Here is a 19575-nt window from a genome sequence, read left to right as displayed (position 1 = left end):
GATGCGGGGCCGCGCAGGGCCGGCAGGATTCCCGAGCCCGGAACAAACCCGGGATTTGGGGCCGCTCCGGCGGTGACAGCTCCGGCGCTGCCCCCGGCCCGGGACAGCCCCCTCGGCCCCGCCAGCCCCGTGCCGGTACCACCTCCGGGCTCACACCGGGTGGCTGTGCCCGGGGTTCGTGCTCTGCAGGGCCGTGAGTGGTGGCTCCTGCTGCCGGAGAGATTCCCACTGCGATCCGGCTGCCCTGCACTGTGGGAACATCCTGTGAGTGGGTGCACAAGTGAGGGCCTGGGATACAGAGGAGCAGGAGGGATCTGGCTCATCGTGCTGGGCAGCCTCTGAGGCAAGAATATTTGCTGAGTGGGACATGGGCGAGGCAACACTCCAAGGAAAAGACATCATGCAGGTTTCCCAGCTCCAGGAGAAGCTCACAGGGATGGGTAAGGATGTGGTGTTACACCAGAGCCCGCTGCAGGCAGGAGCTGCCAGGGTGAGCGTGTGGAGCCTGGCATGGCTCTCTCAGGCACTGCTGGGGGGCACAGGCCCCGTGCCTGCTGCACAGACATGTCAGGTCTGAGCTGGCTGCAGGAGTAGCAGCATCAGTGAAAATGTGGCCACATCAGGGAAGTCAGAGCACCAGGAAGATGTGTGGCACGGGAGGGAGGAGCCCGGCGTGTGACCTTTGGGTGGCAGGAAGATGTCAGGGTAGAGCACAAGCAGAGGAGTAGCTGGGAAAGACTGGGAAGCAATGAAGTGTTTGGGGTTGGCTTCCTTCCCTTGCCTTCTTCCTCTCCTGCCCCTTCAAATCTGTGTTCTGAGAAGTGTTATGGTCTGCATTGCACCCCCAGTTACCCTGCAGAACTCCAGGGGTCCAGTCTGGCCTGAAAATCAATGCATGTTGGGAACAGCATTAAATGATGTAAACCTGAGCTGATCTAAGGTTGCTGGGGGTATCACACCCACAATACCTACACTTTTGGTTTTCCATACCTGGGAATAAAGGGTGGGAAACGGAAGGATGCAGCACAAGTGGTTGGTTGTTGTCTTCCAATGAGCTGGGAGGAAAAATGCAGGTGACAGGCTGGGTTAGGGGGAATGGTTTGCTTTGTAGTGACACAGCTGCCCATATACATCTACAGAATCTTCACCCGACACTTCTACAACATAAACATTGACTGACTTAAAATAGTAGGTTTTGAGGCTCTTTCTCTTGTGTGCTCATTGCACACCCCAGTGTGATCCCGTGTGTGTGCTGGGGTTTGCTGGATGCTTCCTGCTGGGCCTGTGTGACTTGGAGAGTTTCTTACAACTGGACGAATTTTCTGTAGATTTGCAGAGAAATGTAACAGAAATGAAACTGCAGTGGTTTGGCTCCTCGTCTGTACTGTGTGTGTGTGCTCAGCAAACCCATTCTCCTGCATGGTGACAAATGTTCTGTAAATGATGGTACCAGTAATATCGTTATTTGGATGTCATTAATTTGTGGGAAACAAACCAACAGCTGTGGGGAGGTGAAGGGAACAGCTGATGTGATGCATTTCTATACTGTGAACACCGTGAGGATGCAGACAGCGACACACACTGTGGGGGCCACACACCAGCGTTTCTGGTGGGTTTGGGGGTCAGGATGCTGAAGCACTCTTGTCCCCACCTGTGTTCATGCTTCACAATGCTGCTGCTGCTGTTTGCTGTAAGCACGTGGCTCCCAGGCACATAAACTCGTATTTACACAGCACAGACCCACAGCCCAGGGTCCTCCCTCTGTTACGTGCAAGCTCCAGAGACACTGGACTTGAATTACAGGGTGGCTGATTTCTTTGACTTTAGGTTAATCCAAGAATGTTTTGTGATCTAAGAAAAACAAATTTCTTTATAATTGCAAGTAACTAATATTTGTTTTCTTAGGGTTTTTCCCACAGATGCTCATCTGTGAGTGCTCAGCTTGCGCTCGCTGCTCTCCCGGTGCTGCAGTTCCTTCACACCGTTCCTGCCCCGGGCAGAGCGAGCACGGGCAGTGACCCTGCAGCAAGCACAGTTATGGGCTTTTCCTTCTCACAGACTGCCATTTGGGCACTCTTCTTAATTGCCTGGCAGTGATAACAAGGTGTGTGGTGACCAGAAAGGTTTCCTTTGGCTGTGGTGCTGCCTGCCTCCTGCTGATGGGTGAGGAAGAGAACCTGCTCACACCCAGCGTCTGTGGTCGGGCACTGGCTCGGTGCTGTGCTCAGTGAGGTCTCCCACTGGTGTCTCTCAACAGGTCTTGTCAATCTGATGTTGAGATGCATCTTTTTGCTCTGAACTGCGACACAGAAGCTGTTCAGCTGACAAATACATGCTTATCAGAGCACATTACCTTGTCTCTCTGTCTCTTAAGAATGCCAAGGCATGGTGGAAAAGCACTGAGGCCCATCTTGTGTAGGACAGCTCACCTGGTTGGCTGCCCAGGGGAGGCTCCTTGGACACTGAAGCAGTCAGCACGTGCCCATTCCACCTGTCAGAGCCAGTGCTTTCCTGCACTTCATCCCAAGTCCAGCAGACAGGAGATATGTGGTACCTAACAGGAATTTTGCATCCCTCCAGCCCACCAAAGTGTGGTGCTGCAGCCACGACAGCACATGACATGCTTGGCCCCTTGGTGACCTGCTGGCCCTGGGGTGTCTGTGTACAGATAAGACTCTCCATGATGGTTTTGGTTTTTTAGCAGTTTTGATCTGGTTTCTTTTCCTTTGTAGTGCAGCTAAATCCTGGTGCTTTATTTCTTTCTTTTGTCCACTAAGAGTTAGTTATAACTAAAATGCAGCTAAAATGATTCTCTGGAGCTGATTCAGGGTTTCAGTTAAGTGCTGGAACAGCATATTAAAGCACAATGTAAATTATCCATAGGGGCTGGAAAAGCTGTTAATGTGAGAAACGTCTGCCAGGTATTTATTTGGTTATGGTTGATTCCTCTTTGGGGCTTGGGAGATGAATGACAAGATTTCTTGAGGGTCTTTCCCTGCTGCATTCCAGGAGGTATCAGGCTTGGTTTGGTACCAGGCTTGAAGTGTCACCAGGTGCCCGGCAGCCAACCCGGCGCTGTGGGCATGGCCTGGAGGGGTTTGGGAAGCAGGGCTGTGTGGGGAAGCAGTGGTGCAAAGGGACACCAAACAGTGAGACTTTAGCAAAGATGGTAGAGAAAAGTGGGGCTTGTGTTGTGCTGTTGTCCTCCAGGATTCAGAGGGGCTCAGAGAAAGGGGTCCCAATTTCAAAGGGGTCTCAGTCCTACAGCATGTTCCTGGGCCTGGAAGCACCCGTGGCTGGTTGCTGCAGCCTCTGGTGTCAGCAGCATTCACTATGACTCAGAGCTTGCCTGGCTCAGGCTGAGCTTTGCTGAGCTCCAGTTCTGCTGACTGTTCTTATCTTCCCTTTCCTGGTTCTCCTCTGCAGAGCCAGGGACCTGCAGAAACAGAAACAAACCTTCAGGCTCCAGCCTGCCCTTCCTCTTGGCATGGCTGTCCCCCTCCAGGCTGGCCCTGGGAGGAGGAAATACCTGGAGATTCTTTCTGTCCCCAGCACTTTCCTGGTAGGAACTGGGGCGACTGCTGCAGGTGACCCTGCTCCAGATCCTGTGTCAGTGACACCCAGGCCACTCCTCTCTGGGGATGTAGCTGTTCAGGGTGTGCTGAATAAGCTCCCAGAAGCATTGAATGGTTCAGAAAAACAGTTCAGACCATTCAGAAAATGACACCACAGAACTGGCTCCCTGTTCCGGAGTTAGGGATGTCCATGTGCTGGGGAGGGACCACTGAGCACACACAGAGCACAGAAGTAGGATGACTGGCTATGCAAAGGCACACACCCTTGATAAATTCTGAGTTCTGATAGTGTCCCTAGTGAAAAACAGGAGCATTAAAAGGGCACTGACATTCCTTAAGGCCTGCTCCTCCAGCACTGCCCCGGGAGGCTCAGGCTGTGCCCTGGGGCGTGGGGCACGTGTAGCTCTGCCCCACACTGCTCTGTGTGTCTGCAGCCCTGGCTGTGACAGGTGGGTGGTGTTTCCAGGGCAGGCAAAAGGGAGGAGATATATTTAAACGCAGCAGATTATTAGGTAACAAAGTTGAGTGCCTTGGTGCTGTGTATTCCTGGACCATCAGGGCCTTAAAATAGCACCAGGCCACCGGTCAGAAGTGCTGACCCTGTTTCTGTGTCCTCCTAGGACAGGATTTGCTGTTCTGTCCCGTGGCTGCTGGTGTTGCTGTCGCTGTCTGGGTGGCATGGCCAGGGAACTGAGGTCCCTGCTCTCAGCACGAGGGCATGATGGCAGACAGTGGTGTGGGCAGGGTGGGATTCCTGGTCCCTTCGTGCCTGGCCTGTAGTTCAGACCCCTGCAGGGTTCTCAGAGCTGGTTCGCTCACTTGGTTTGTCTCATCCTCAGTCCCCTTGATAAGAGTGTCAAGAATGAGTGGAAATCATGCATAATTTTGGGGTGCACCTTTGGGTTCAGCTGTCCTCGTAACCCAAGGGGATGCCCTGAGCCTTGGCTTCTTTCTGTGTCAGGGCCTGCAGGAGTTGCTGTGCTGAGTGCACTGCACAGGAAGGAATGAACCTCACATGTGTCTGAGCACACGGTGTGCTGGTCACTCATCCCTGACATGTACCTGTGACTGAACGTGGGTGAACTTCCTTCATATGGGAAAACATAGAGCTCGAGGGGGTTTCTTTCAAAGGGTGTCTTTGGTTTGTATGCAAGGTGTGAGTACAAAGTGAGCAGGAGACAGGATTTTATCACCCAATGGAAGGGTTTCTATCCTAAGAGGTGACTCAGGGACCCTCCAGTCCTCTTGCTGGGGAGGGGTTGGCAGTGTGGATCCTTTCTGCCTGTGGATGAGTCAGACACAAAAGGACAGGGGCTCACTGGTGTCAGATTTTGGCTGAAAAAAATCCTTGAAATAAACTCTTTAGCTTAAGGGAGCTCAAGATTTGCAACACCAAAGGCCTTGCTGGCAGCTTGTCAGCAGCCCGAGGGCTGCACCTGCTTCCAGAGACATTTACATAAATATTTCTGATCAGTAAGGCGTGCTTTAACCTTGCTCCCTGTTCTCCTGCATCCCCGAGGAAGGGACGCTGCCGTTGTAGGAGTTTCGTGCCCACTCCTGCTCCCGCCTGGCAGCGCTGCCAGCGCAGCCCTTGGCTCTCCTGGCTGGATCCTCTGCTCTGCTGTGGCAGCGTCACCTCCAGCGTCACCTGCCAGTGCAGCCCAGGCAGGTCCCACTCCCCTCACCAGACCCCGCCAGGGCTTCCCATTAATGGGCTGCCTTGCTGCTCCCTCCTCTCCGTCCCGGTGCAGTTTGCAGTCTGGGTGGAAGTTGTGTGGTCTGTGGTCCGGCGTGTGCCCGGAGCGCTGGTGCCACTCAGTCCCCGCCGCTCTCCCCGTGCCCAGCCGGGTGCCCGGAGCTGCCCCGGAGCTGCAGCGTGGCCGGACACGCGCAGGGAACACTGTGAGTCAGCAGCTCCCCAGGGTTGGGTTTCCTCGTGTGCCCTGTGCCAGGGCCGGCGCGTTGGCTCTGGCTGCGAACCAGCAGCAAAGTGGAGCAAAAGATCTGCAGACAAAGGGCTTTTCTGTATTGGTTATTAATGTTGTTCATTTGAGCCACTCAGAAATTGTAGGTAGTTAAAATTTGTGTTTACATCAGGAGATTCCTGCTGGGGTTTTTGCCACCCTGTACTGCTTTGCTTCTTCCTTTAAGGAAATATTGATAATTACCCTGAAATATTTTGAGAAAATACAGAGCAATGCTGCTTTCAGCCTCAGCTGCTGCTTAAACATCCTGCCTCCTCTTTTGGAGTCAGTCAGATCTTTTGCTCACTTACCTCTCCTTGTGCTGCAGCAGTTGAATTAAAACTTTGGATTTGAGTCTCGGGCAGCCCTGGGAGGAGTGGTGTATGGATGTGAAATCCTTCCTGCTCATGGAGTTTCGTGGGTGCCTTTCCAAGTGCTGTGGAGTCAAGGACTGGGGCTGCAGCCCTGGTGCTGGAGCTCAGTCCAGGGGTGGTTTCTCCCCATGTGGTTGCTGGACAGTGTTTACCCGGTCAGATGGGTGCCTGACCCTGCTCATGGGCTCCTGAGGTGAGTGGGGTGTGTTTGGGCTGTTGCTGCAGCTGAACTTCAGGAAATCATGTCGACTGAATCTGGGGCAGTGTCACTGTGCAGTCACACGTACCAAAGGGCATTCAGAATCAGGAATAAGAGTTTTGTTCCCTTTATTCTCTCTGTAGCTTTTGCACTAGCACCCCTCAAAATTAAAAGGCAGGTAAGAAATTATCCCAGCAGTGGCAGGGCCCCTCAGGCGTGGTGAGGGCTGGGCAGCTCTGTGCCTGGGGGGGCCCTTTTCCCCTTGTTCTGCTTGTTGTGTTCAGTGCAGCTTCTTCTTGAAGATCACTGCGAGGTTGAACATAACCTGGTAATTCCAGGTTGCAGGATTCACTCTCTTCTATCAAATTTCCTAAACATACACCCCAGCTTCAGTGTTTCAGTTGAGCCCAAGCTTCTCCTGGGAACAGGCTCTGTTGGGATGTTTCTTGGAGCTTCCTCTTGATACTGGCAACCATATGAGAGGACACCCAACCATATGATCCTTCCTTGATGAAGTAAGGGTTTATTTTCCAAATATTTGTATATTACTTTGAAGAGGTTGGTGCAGCACTTTTAGTTGCGGCTGTCAAGAGCAGGATCTGCTGAGCCTCATGGACAGTGGGTTTGGAGATATTTGATTAAGGCTGTGTGATGTCTAGATGCCAGGGCCACTGGCGCCACAGGACTTGTATAAATAAATTTTCCTTGTGCCATGTTCACGCAATTAAAGCCGGAGCCCCGGATCGCATTTGAGGAGGTTTATTTTGCTGGTCAGGCCACACAGATTTCATTTACTTTGTATGGTGTTATAAAAACATATAGGAACGTACACACATCAAAGCCAAGTTTAGGAGCTTGAATAAAAGCCACAGCAGTAAAAGAGGTGCCCTGGCGGGTTTGTATCAGTGCAGTGTCCACTGAGCTGGGATTTACTCAGGGTAGTACAAAGCATGGGGTATTTTAATTTAAGGAGCCTGCCTTGTGTTGGTTCAAGGCTGCGGCTGGGGAAGGTCAGGGAAGCACCAGTGCTCACTGTGAGTGTTTCTCTTTCAGAGGAGAATGAGAAGCATGAGAAGCTCCGCCTGGAGAGGGAGCAGGAGCAGAAGAAGGCCAGCAAGGCCAGCGTGCCACGGGCCAACAGTGCCCTCTCCCCGGAGGAGCCCCGAAGCGAACTGCTGGTGCCCGTCTCCCCCCCGGCCCCGGTGCCCCCGCCGCCCCCGCCCCTGGCAGCCCCCATCTCAGTCATTCCCATCCCTGTTGTCACCAGTTCCCCCCAGCAAGCGGCCCAAACCGCCCTGTCCCCGCCGCTCGTGCAACGCCACCAGCCCCTCGTAAGCACTCCCAGTGTCCCCAAGGAGTCCTCGTCGGTGGCTCCGGTGATCCAGAGGCCGCCGGGCCCACACCTGCCGGATGGGAAAGCTGCCACCCCGCCGTCGGGCAGCCCCAAGCAGCTCCAGCATTACCCGGCGCCGGTCCTGGCCATCTCCCAGCACCACGTGGTCCCACAGCCCATCCAGCCCCTGCAGCACCCGGCCGCGCCCGCGCCCCTCGGCGCCCTGAAGCTGGCCCCGGCAGACGACCTGAAACCCATCGAGCTCAAGAAGAGAATTGGAGGGTGAGTGCACTGTGTGTGTGGAGGTGTCCAACAGGTGTCCAAGATGGTACCAAAACCTGCATCACTCTGGGGCAGCTCCTGGTTGTGCAAAGCGTTGTCAGATCAGAAATACCAACACCTGTGGATATTTGATGTCCGTTTGGATTGCTGAGAGCAGGGTTTTTCAACTTGATGGGATTTTATTTTCCTCCCTGACTCCACACTGTAATATTCTGTACCAGGACTTTTTTTTCCAAGCCAGAACGGTGTTAGGAAGCAAGTCCCAGCCCTGCCTGTCTGATCTCAGGTGGCATCTGGTGTTATGTTTGACAAAAGATCTCTGCTTGTACTGGTCAGGGAAATCACATGGCACTGCTGCTTGCAGGAGCTTTGTTGAAAACTGGGATGTGATCTGGGAGATGTCATTCCCAGGACAGGGATCATCTTAGCTGCTGTTTCAGTTTCTCAGTGCTGTAAGTGCTGAGAGCCTCCTGCTCACCCAGAATCCTGCAGCTGGAAGGGGCTGAAGGCTGTTTAATCTGCCCTCACCCTCAGACAGGACTTGTGGCTCTGATGTTGTTCCAGGGTAATGTTTATCTGACTTGTTCCTGAGGACTTTGGCTGGTGGTGACTCTGCCTTCTCTGTAGGTGGCTGTTTCCAGACCACAGCATCCCAGTACTGTCTAGTATTACTGCCTGTGGAATGGGAGAACAAACCATTCCCTTCTTTGCAGCAGTTTTACCTGTTTCCCTTGGCCCTTTAGTTTTCCTGCAGGATAAGTGACCTGGATCTGTTCAGTCTTCCCTCCTGGGCTGTGCTGCCTGGGCCTGGGACTGTTCTGCAGCAGGGGGATGACTCCTGGCAGTGGTGTTGGAGATGGTGTGCAAGTCCCAGGGGGGCTGGAGGAGATGAAACATGTAGTGGACAGAAAAAGGGTTCACAGTGTCCGTTGGGATATAGAGATCCCAAAATGCATAGAAGGAAACAATGTAAGTAATGCAGATAAGAGTTTGTGAAGATAAAGGCTTTGGTAAAATGCCAGTGTGATTTCTCTGTGGAAAACTGGGATCTTGAGAGCCTGTGTGTAAAACACCCACTGTGGGAAAGGTCCATCAGCCTATGCTTTGGTCAAGCAACCCTGTCACTGCCCTTGTGTGGGTTCAGATGGCTGTGGAGCCAGTTTCTGCTGGCACGGGGGTACCAGGGCAGAACGAGTCTGAGGGGGGTGGCTGCAGGTGCACCCACAAACTGCTCCTGTGCCATCACACTGAGCTTTGCTTCTGGGGGGCTGGGAGGGCTGTGCTCCCAATGTGGAGCCCAGCTCACCACTGTGTCCCCCTAGAACTACTCCATTAGACATAAGCACAGAAAAGGTGTCTTTTTCAGCCTGGAAATGTTTCATGGGAAAATGCTGACAAATGTTTGTTTTCAAATACCTGACAGTTTATTGATTATGATTATCTCAATGTCCTGTATTTTCAGATAAAGGCAAATAATTACTTTGCACAGTGTATTGAAAATACTTGAAATCTACACGTCTACTAATGTACCTAAACACCACTGTAGCTGAAAAACTGAGAACATTTATTTGTTTAACTTTTCCTAAAAACACTCCTCTGGTTTGGAGGGTGGGGATGAATTCAAACCCCAAAACCAGAAGCTCACTCTGGTTCTTCCTTGAATGGTGACTGGAGGATTCCTGGATTGCTTCATTCCATGTTTATCCTCAGCTTATCCTCAGTTTCAGGCACAGTAAAAACCTGAAGCAGTTGGAAGTGTTTGCCCAGTATTGTACATTTGAATTTAAAACTGCATAAACCTTGTCCCACTGGAGCGTAGGTGTAGGTTACACCTGTTTGTACCTTGTGTGCATTATATGCACAATGTGTCCATCTAATGCACGTGTAAAGTATGTAGTTTATCTTGAAACAGCATAGGCAGAAATATATATGTGCCTAATGTTACACCAGTGATATCTGAACACCTCTGTTGCTTTTGAATCTTGACCTGTATCTCCTTGGCACACAGACACTGCTGCAAGCACAGGTGCAATGCAGGAGTTTTCAACCTGACACTGAGCTGATCTTTGTTCTGTTTGGGTTACAGGGTTGGGACCAGGGAAGTACATAATAAATTGGAGAAGAACAGGTGCGTAGAAAGCCAGGGGTTTGGTTTTTTTAATTGTAATTCACGTTCTTTTTTTGGCCTATAGTCTGTCAATATTTGTTTGGCTTTGGCGGGGTTTTGTTTGTTGTTTGTTTGTTTTTAAACAAAGAACCTGAACAAAATTCTTAGTGGCTTTTACTGAATCTTGCACCATTGCTTTGCTTTCTTACAGCTCAGTTCTGCATTTCTGGCTTCCCAGTATGTTCTGTTTAACTGCACCACTGCGTCCCATCACCCTGCAAAGCCCTCATCCCGCAAAGCAAACCCCCATGTGCATAACAGTGTGACTCCTTTAAAGCAGTGAACCAAAATCAGGGGTCAGTGCACAGTGTGAATACAAGAGAAAAACCAGTTCCTGACCCAAAACTCTTACAAGCCTGACTAGCTAAATCAGAAATACGGTGACAGTGGAAGCACAGGGAGATGTTTCATTTAAGGCTGCACAGTGTTCCTAACAAAGCTGGAATAGAATCCAGGCACACAGCCCTGTGGTGGCTGGGCTGGGCTGGGCTGGGGGTCTGCTATGCACAGGTGTAGGTGCTTTGCTGGATTAAGGCCCCAGTTAGGCTCTCCCCTGTGTGGAATTGGTTTCTGGTGTGTGTCCCACGAGCTGACGACCCACCTGTGTTTTCTTTAGACGTGCACATTTGAAAGAGTGCTTTGAGACTTTAAAGCGCAACATCCCCAACGTAGATGACAAGAAGACCTCAAACCTCAGTGTCCTCAGGAGTGCCTTGCGATACATCCAGGTATGTGCAGTGCTCGGGGGCTCGGGCTGGGCTGGGCAGGGGCTGCAGCTCACCTGGCAGTGCAAAGGAAAACAGGAGAGACAGTCCCCTTCCTCCTCCTCCTCCCACAGGATGTGGTCATTTATAAACTCCAGGTTTCCAGAGCATTTGGATCTTCTGGGAACACTTGCTTCATGCAGTCTCCTTATTCTAGAAGTTCCAAATTAACCACAAAACATCCTTACCAGCAGTGGTGACACAGGGAGCAGATATTCAGATGATCATAGAGATCCAGGCTGAGTGAACTTCAGCTGCTACTTTTGGATTCAGGTGAATTTTAATCTGTATGATTTGGGGAGGTTTTCTGTTTGCTTAACTAAAACAGTTGGATTTCCATGAAGGTTTGGTATGTCTCGAATATTTGATGAGATGGATATGGGAGTACAGGTCATTTGCTTGGAAGCAGGGAAGGCCTGGAATTTGGGGTTGCAGCATGAAGCTGCAGGTGGGTAGGGTACCAGGAATGAGTCTGGGGGAAAGTACAGGTAAAATTCAGTTGTGTTTGCAGCTGGAGGGAAGTTAGTGTTTGTGTTTGCTTGTTTAATGTTTGTGAAAGTGGTTAATGGTAGCACAAAAGAAATTGTAGATGTCCTCTGTGAGTGTGAGTGAAATTAATAGCATGTAATGCAATTAAAATTTATCCGGAAACTGGAAGAGTTGCTGCATTTATGGTGCAAATGAAGAAAGCCAGTACGCCTCGTACTTTCTAACTAGAATAAAGGATGCTGAGGACTGATCACAATGGGCTTTTCCACAGTAAAATGTTGTCTCTTCCTCACTTTCTTCCCATTTTCCTTAGTCCCTCTCACACATCATTTCCCTCCGGTGTTCAGAAGTGCTGGACATTGATTACTTGCTTCAGCTTCACTTTGGAGAGTCAGTAATGCCTCAGAGTGAGATCAGCTCTGCCCTTCTCGTTAGTCTTCATCAGCCACTTCCCTCAGAGAGCCTTTGGTTGGGGCAAATTCTGATGGTACCTATCCACTGTTTGTGTTGCTCAAAAAGGTATTTTTGGGGGCGTGGTTGTATTGCAGCCTAATGGGCATTAGAGAAGGTCTGAGCCTTTCTTTGGATTTTGGCTGGCTGATGTTTGTGGGGATGAGCCTCCATCAGCAGAAAGGGAGCAGAGTGATCCCATCACTGCTCTCCAGAGTCAGGGTGTCAGGAGCCGTGTCTGGTGTCGTGGCTGACACCCTGGGAATGCTGATGCACGTGCAGACTTCTCTGTGAAGAGACTGCTCTGGCAGTGTTTTTACTCTGTGCTTTTGGGAAGCACCTTAAAATTCTGTTTGAGACTGTCAGTGGAGATGGCTGATCCTGCCTCTCCCTCCTCCCTGGCTCCCTTGTGCAGTGTTTGAGTCTGGTGTGGTGCAGTTCTGTGCTGCCTGCGGGCGTATGGACCAACAGCTCCGTAAATCACTGGGAGTGAAACCCTCAGCAGGTCCTGTTCAGGGGTGTAAGGTGCTTTTTGATGGTCCAGAAGGCATTCACAGATTCAGAACCACCTTTTGTTTCCTGTAAGTTTCTGCTCAGGTCTGTTTGAGTGCCGCCTTTGAATTGTTTTTCCCAGCATGGATCCATTCTGGGAATCAGGATGGCTGGGATCGGGTCTGTCGACCTGGCTGCTCTGCTGTGATTTCTCCCATGCTGTTGTGTGTGCCCACCATCTGGGACTGACTGAGGTCTTGGGGTGGTGTAATTGCAATGTGTTCAGTCAGTCAGTGGAGTGAAAATGCAGAGGTTGGGAGGGCTTATGCTCACTATTCCCTCCTGGTGTGGGACTGTCTCGCCAGCAGGAGCTGTGTCTGCACGGCTCTGCTTTACCAGCTCTGCTGCCTGTGCACCACAGATGTTGTAGCTTGCAAGAGGAGCCTCTGCAGTGACGAGTCTGGGGTGTGCAGCACTGGCACAGGGCTGGCCGTCCGGGTGTCCGTAGGTCAGTGTGGCAGCGCTGGGCTGGCGGTGGGAGCAGTGGTCAGCCAGCCTGCCTCGTGGTGCAGGAGGAGAAAGTCACAGTGACCTCAGGCCTGTCCCAGCCACTCTCCCTCCCCAGCGGCCAGTGCTCCTGTGCCAGTGTCCACCTCCACGTGTGCGGGGAGCACATGGAGTGCCAGCCAGGCACGGTGGGGCTGCCCGTGGGCGGGCACTGACCCACACCGGCGGCTGGCCCGCTGCCCTGGGCAGTGACATGGCCTGGCTGTGACGTTGTGCAACTGCTGCATCACCTCCTCCTCCTCTTGCCGGGCAGCCAGAGCCTCTCTGGCAGCTGCTTGCCTGAGCTCAGAGCAGCAGGGAGTATCCCAGGCAGCAGGGAGTATCCCAGGCAGCAGGGAGTATCCCGCGTGCAGTTTTCCCTGGCAGCGCCTTCGCCGTGCGTCTGCACCTCTGTCACAGGATTCGGCTGTGCTAAAAACTTAAGCGCTGGGTTTTTTTATATATATTGGGTTTTTAATGCAGTTTGAATTTAGCTGTGATCTGTTTCAACAAAACTAACGTGCATCAGTGTGGGGATGGGCACTGATCGTACGCCAAGCTCCATTTGTTTCACTCACAGGCTCGTTGCTTCCCTTGAGAAGAGAACAGGGAAATTGTGCAAAGGAGATTTAAAACTAGAACCTCTTACTCCCAGGATAGTGAAGCAGTTTTTCACTAAAGGGAAAAATCCACCAAAAAACCCAAACCCAAATGAGCCTCGCAGGGGAGGAGCACAGTGCAGTGGCTGCTCCATGCCCCTGGGCATTGTGGCAGTGCACTGATTGCTGCAGCCTCTCTTCCTACAAAATCCATTTTCCCCATTCCAGCTGTAACTTCTTAGAAACAGGCGGTTTGTTTCCTTGGCTGGATTTAAATATTTGTATCTGCATCAAATCAGATAAGTCAGGAAGTTAAATTCCGAACTTCCCATGGAGCTGTCATTTTAATTTATCCTTGGACCTGGGCTTGTGCTCTGCAACAGTAAATTAGAATCTGCAATTAAACACACTGTTGCACAAAGGAAATGGGGCTGAACGCAGCTGGAAGTTAATAATCCCTTAGCTGGTGATTCAGCTTAAAGTCGTGTGGGCTGTTGTTCTGTGGCTCTGGCTCAGGGGGTTTCCCAGCGGGTCTGACAGCAGGGTGGGCTCCAGACACCAGCACAAAGCCTCTGACCAAGCCCATTTGTTGCACGGGCCACCTCAGCCCTTGTTCTTCACTCTCCTCCCTGCAAAACTTGAGAGAAAATGCTGGAGACCTCTGAGGAGTCTGTAAGATGCATGGAGTGATTTGGCTAAAAGCACAGGGGGAATAAAATGCTGTTTGCTTTGAGAGAGCAGAGCCCTGTCCCCTTGGCTGTCCTGGAGCAGTGTCCCCTGGCAGAGCCCAGGCAGGACAGGCCTGTCCTCCTCAGAGAGCCCCACTGCAGAGGGGCCCAGCCCAGCCCAGCTGGCATCAGACACAGCTCACAGCCCGTGCAGCTGGGCCCTGATGTGATTCTCCTTGAAGGATTCCTTGCCCCCTAGGAAATGTTGTAATCATCATCTTGGGAAGCTAGCTGAAAAAGCCTTAAGCAAGACTGCTCCTCTGTGCCTGTCACTGTGGTACCTGAGCACCCTCCAGTTCTGGGGGTTATTTTGTCTTGCACATTTCGTGTGACATGACATCCAGGTGATTTGCTCACCAGGTGACACCAGGTGACACTGACATGAGGCAGCCCAGCCCAGCAGTCTCAGGTCATGCTGCAGGTCCTGCTTGTTGGCCAGTTTCCCCAGTATAACTCAAACACTGACTAAATAACAATGTGCTTCCAAAATCTGAGACACAGCTGAGCTTCTCAGGGTGTGCAAAAGGCAAAGAGCAAAATCCTTGGAAGGTAGTGAAGCGGGGCACCATGTGTTCCAAACCCTGTGTGGGCTGCTCGGGTATGGCAGAGGTGTTGGGAGGCTGCTGTGGTGACAGAGGTTGAGTCGTGGTCCCACAGAGCTGTGTTGGCTCTGGCTGTGAAATGGACTTTGCTTACAAATTCCCGTAAGTCATCTGCCAGCCTTGTTTGTGATGTTAGAGACAGAATGTACCTGTGGGGAACTGAGAATTTATAGGGTGGCCAGTTTGTCATTATTGCCTCGGGAAGGGGTAGGAAGGGTGGAATTTCTTTCTTCCCAAGGAGCTGGGGTTTGCCTTCCTGCTGATGGGATGAGTACTGGAGCAAGGCCGTGGACTGGCACGGGCTGAAAACCTGCCTCTGGGACCAGTCCTCCCAGGAATCATCCAGATAAATTTTTGATGCAAATCAGTCTTTTGATTTTTCTGGTTGGTTGCACTTAGAGAGATGTATAAATGAACAGCAAAACCATTTAAAAGTCAGAAGGCTGCTTGTGCAAACAGTCTTGCTGCCACTTGAACTGCAGCCCAGCTGGCCAGGGAAATATTTTAGCAAAGTGAAGTAGTCTACATCTTCCTGATGGAAACCTGCCCTTTCCAAAGGCAGACAACTGGGCTGCAGCAGCCTCGCAGCTCCTCGCAGGTGATGGTAGCAGCCCCTGACAGTTTCTGTGGCCTGATTCCTTCCTTAGGAGCTAAAAAAAAATGTTCAGGCTAAGAAATAGTCCTGGCGTTCTGGACTCAAGGAAACGGACATCTCTCTAGATTCCCAAGTAAATTGCTGCATTGTTCATTTTGGGGGAAGTGTGCCTGATTTCCTCCTCTGATTACAGGTGTGGCTTCCTCAGCAGAGCTCTCTCCACCTGCCTGGGCCGTGGCCTCAGCTGACCTGTGGCTCTGTCACCACTGCCAGAATGATGGCATTTGCCTTGTCATGTGTAACTACTCTGGGTTGAAGTTAAAGCAGGGTCTCAGATCATTGAGAAAATGGGTTCAGCAAACTCAAACAGTAAATGACAGAGCTGATGCCTGATCTCCTGCCAGGGGTAGAGGCCCCTTGGGAACTGATTTACCTGTGCTCACTGGTGCTGGCAGTTGTTTATGATGTTTAACTTGTTAATCCTCAGTTGTTTATGATGTTTAACTTGTTAATCCTCACCTCGTCTCTTTTGGCTTCTCAAACTGCCTGAAGCAACATGTTGTGCACCTGAAAATGATGCAGTTGCCCATCCGTGCCAACAATAATCAACTTAATTGACTCCCTTTAGGGCAGAATGAATACAAAATACTGTCCAAGGATGCCTAAGCAGTGCGTGTAAAAATCCTTTTGAAGCTGATCTCGTGGACTTGTGAACAGACCAGATACATTGGTTAAATTTTCCTGTTAATGACCACAGCATCTCTTCATCTTTTGGTTTGTTTTATTTCTCGGTCACTTCATCAGTGCCTGAGCACAGTAATTCATCTCTGTCTGCACATAGGTGACCAGAACAAGAGCAGTGGCAGTGCTGGAGATGGGGTTTGAGTGTTGGTGGGTGCTGAAGGGCACTGCAGGATCCTGGTGCAGGAAGGTGCAGACACAAACCCACATGTCTGATGTCGATGTGGTTAAAGATCAGGTCTCATTTACCTTCAGGCACTGTCATGGTTGGATTATTGATGAAAATGCATAAACCAAACTCTTCTGCTGAATCCAGTTAAGTTCCCCACCTTGAAGAGGGTGGCTGTAACTGTTCTTTACTGTTATTCTTTATTCTGTGCCAGCTATGAGGTGAATATACTCACCTTCTGTAAAACTTGTCTAGTAAGAGTTGGGTCCATCAGTACTGCCTCATGTGAGCAGCACTCACGTGCCAAGCTGTGCTGCTCAATGGTGTTTACCTGACCTGATCCATTGATTATATCTTGTCTAATTAGCCTGAATCTCATTGCCAGTAATGAAGGCTTCCAGCATCCATAGGCTGTAGTCATGCAGCATGTCATCTGTAGACTTCAGAAAGTGATGAGTAATAAGACCTTTAAAAAACTATTGTTTAGTAACGTGAAGCAAGTTGGAGCGTGCTTAAAAATGGGAAACAGAATCCCCCTCTGTCCCTGCAGCTGCAGCAGGACCTCAGGGAGGCTCATCCAGGGAGCCATCGGGGCGTTTTTATTTGCAGGATTGGTCACAAAACATGTCCTGCAGTAGTTCTTAAAAATGCCCAGTGTTTTGACCTTGTTTTGGAAGGTGTTTCTTAGCCTTTGCCAAGAGGGATGGTGACTTTCTTAATGCCTCACTCGTGACTCGAACACAAGAGTTTGGAAAGGGTTAATGGAGTTGTGAACCCATAGGTGTCTCTGTAATGGTCAGAGAATCCACACCTGTCCCACTGCTGTCATTTAAGTGGTAGTTTGAGGAAGCACTTGGGGTTATAAAAACCAAAACAACGTGTAAGTGGGGCACAGCACAGGGTTTAGAAATGCTGGTGTGTGGGAGCTGGTGGGGGTTGTGTTTGGGGGCTGTTGCTTGTTCTGGTTGTCACCTGCAGTCAGAGCTGGCACAGGAGGGGAGAAAGGGCATGGCCCCTGAGCAGTGATAATTACAGCTTGATTGCACAGGCTGGTTTTTATGTGTGACATTGCAGAAGTCACCTGCCTTTAAACTCACTGACGTCACAACTGTGTGGCTTGGGTTGTGGGTTTGCTTTTCACAGAGAGCCTGACTGGGACAAGGTCTGGGCTCCATGGCACAGCTGACAGGGCAGTTTGGGTTCCTGTTCTGGTCCGTAGCAAAGGTGTGTGTTGATACTCTCTGAAGTTCCCGTGAATTGGTGCCCGACTGGAAGCCCAAACAAACAGTTTTAAGGAAGCAGTAACCACGGTGCACAGAGTGCAGCGGAGTTCAGCTGTGTTGTCCGAACTCTGCAGCTGTGATGTTGTGGCAGCCAACGTTGTCAGCCACAGAATAATCAGTGAGGGGGATTCTGACACTGTCATGCAGCAGCAGGAAGTTGGTGTCAGCTGAATCTCCCGTTGTCGTGTCGGTGTTACTCTGACGTGACAGGAATCCTGATACCACGTGCTCTGGAGAGTGTGGAAATATGAGTAAAATTTTTGCAAGGCTCCTTGTCCCAGTTGTTAGTTATAAAAAATTAATAGGACTCTGATGCTGCCTGTGCCTTGGCCTTGCCCTGCCAGTTCTGTGGTTCCATCTGAACACTTCCCTGTGTGTGGCTGTAGTTGCTTTATTGTCCATTTCTCTTCACTGTCGGGCCTGGGCAGGCCATGGGGAGCTGGGTGACCTTGGGAAACAGCAAAGCTGCTTCTGCACAGGGTGGTAGTTAACACTGTAAACAAACCAGGAAAAAATGGATCAACTGGTTTTCAAATTTATTTTGCTTCTATCTGTCTTGCTCATGTTTTATGCCATTATGAGTTGAAATATCAATCTGAGGTTTAAAAGATCCCTTTCACCATGGGCTTCGTACTGTTTTCTTGAATCCCTCCTGGGGATACACTGCTCATCCAGGGACAGCCTGCGTGGTACCCAGAGGAGAAATCACAATCCCCATTTAATAATGAGGGTGTCAGGTAGGGACTCTTGGTCCTGTTGTGCTGAGACTCATCTTGATCTGAATAATGAGGCTGCTTAGGCCATCTGGAGACAGCATTTAGGGGAAATTATGTCTTTGAGAATTCTGGCTCTGATTGAAAGAGCTGGGTAGCTGGCAGGTGAGCTGTTGTCCTGTCCTGCCACCTCATGGGCAGGGACCTGATCATTCATTGTATTTGTTCTTAGGGGAGCAGGAACAGCTCACTGAGGGTGATTGGGCAGTTTCCTGCAGCATTAGAAAGAACAACTTATATTTTGCCCCTCTTCCCAAAAGGCTGAGAGGACAGTGTGAAAGGATGGGTCTCACTCTGCACACACCCGCAGAGCTGGCATTGCAGGTTGGGTGGGTTTGCACAGAGCTGTGCCTTCAGAGCAGTGTGTGCTGATCAGAGCTCTGGGTCCCCAGCAGCTGCCACCTTCTTGTCCCTTCATGTTTAGGAATTTCACAGGACTTCACCTTTCTAAGGTAACCCCCCAGCCCAGTGGAGGAGCTTCAGCCTTGGGAGCCCCTCTGTGAGCAGTGGTGGCAGTCTGGGCAGTGGGCACTGCAGCTGCTGTGCCCCAACCCGTCCAGCACAGAGGGCAGTTTGCACTCAGGGGCACAGCTTTGCCTCGTGGTCTCACACAGGTGTTGGTTTATGTTTAACAGCTGGGCTTTGCATCCTCCCACTGCCACCGTGGCCATGACAGTGAGGGAGGTGGGTGGAGAGAAATCCTCTGGTGACCCAGATCTGCTCCATGGGCCGTGGGTGGAGCCACTGGGATGTGAATAACTGGCACTGACCTCCTTACACAGGTGGGGGAACTGGGAGGAGAAGTGGTGCAGGAGGATGGCACCTTCTCAGAGTCCCCAGGGCTCAGACCCGCTGCTGTGGTGTGGGGTGGTTCTCTTCTGCTGGGGAGGGTCGTTCTTCAGAGCCCGTGGCTGTTGGCACTGCCATCACCTGCCAGAACTGTGTTTTGGGAGGTGTCCTGCTCTCCTAGGAGAGCACTGTTGGGGTGTGCAGCTCAGCTGTGCCTCGTGCCTGTGGGCTGAGCCAAAGGGCAGGAACACGAACAAAGGGAGTCGTGCCCGGGACCCATCCAAAACTCTGCCTTGGCTCCCATGAGGGCTGCTCAGATGCCTCCAAGGAAAATACAGAAGCACAGCAGCAAATCAGTGTTGTGATAATGTGTCTGCACAGAAGTCTCCTCATCCCTGGCAGAGAAAGCCCTGGCTGTGGCTCCGAGGCATAAAACTGCCTATTGCCCTCTGGAGCTGATGTCCATGTGCCATCGTGGAGGGTTGGGAAGAGCTTCCAAATGCCCTGCATCCAGCAGTTGTGTCATTAATAATAATCCCTCCTTGAGATGCAGCACGCTTCATTTCTGTTTGTAGAAAATGATGACAGAGGCGTATTTCCCATAAATTATTTTAATTTTTAATTTTTTTTCATTTGAGTGCTGCAGAATTAAATTTGGAAT

General features: G+C 51.0%; 1 protein-coding gene across 2 annotated transcripts in view; it reads left to right on the top strand.

Annotated features, from left to right (window-relative positions):
- MNT (MAX network transcriptional repressor) overlaps positions 1-19575 on the top strand; it is a 37209-nt gene that overhangs the window by 750 nt on the left and 16884 nt on the right. For both annotated transcript variants that reach the window (XM_064678180.1, XM_064678178.1), the window contains exons 2-4: positions 7166-7727; positions 9814-9855; positions 10511-10622. In XM_064678180.1, coding sequence (XP_064534250.1) covers positions 7166-7727; positions 9814-9855; positions 10511-10622 — 716 coding nt within the window. The remainder of the gene's footprint in view (positions 1-7165; positions 7728-9813; positions 9856-10510; positions 10623-19575) is intronic.

Source organism: Pseudopipra pipra, chromosome 21 (assembly GCF_036250125.1).
Source record: "Pseudopipra pipra isolate bDixPip1 chromosome 21, bDixPip1.hap1, whole genome shotgun sequence".
Classification (NCBI taxonomy): Eukaryota; Metazoa; Chordata; class Aves; order Passeriformes; family Pipridae; genus Pseudopipra; species Pseudopipra pipra.
Note: the sequence above shows the minus strand (reverse complement) of the source record. Positions and strands in the feature narration are given on the sequence as shown.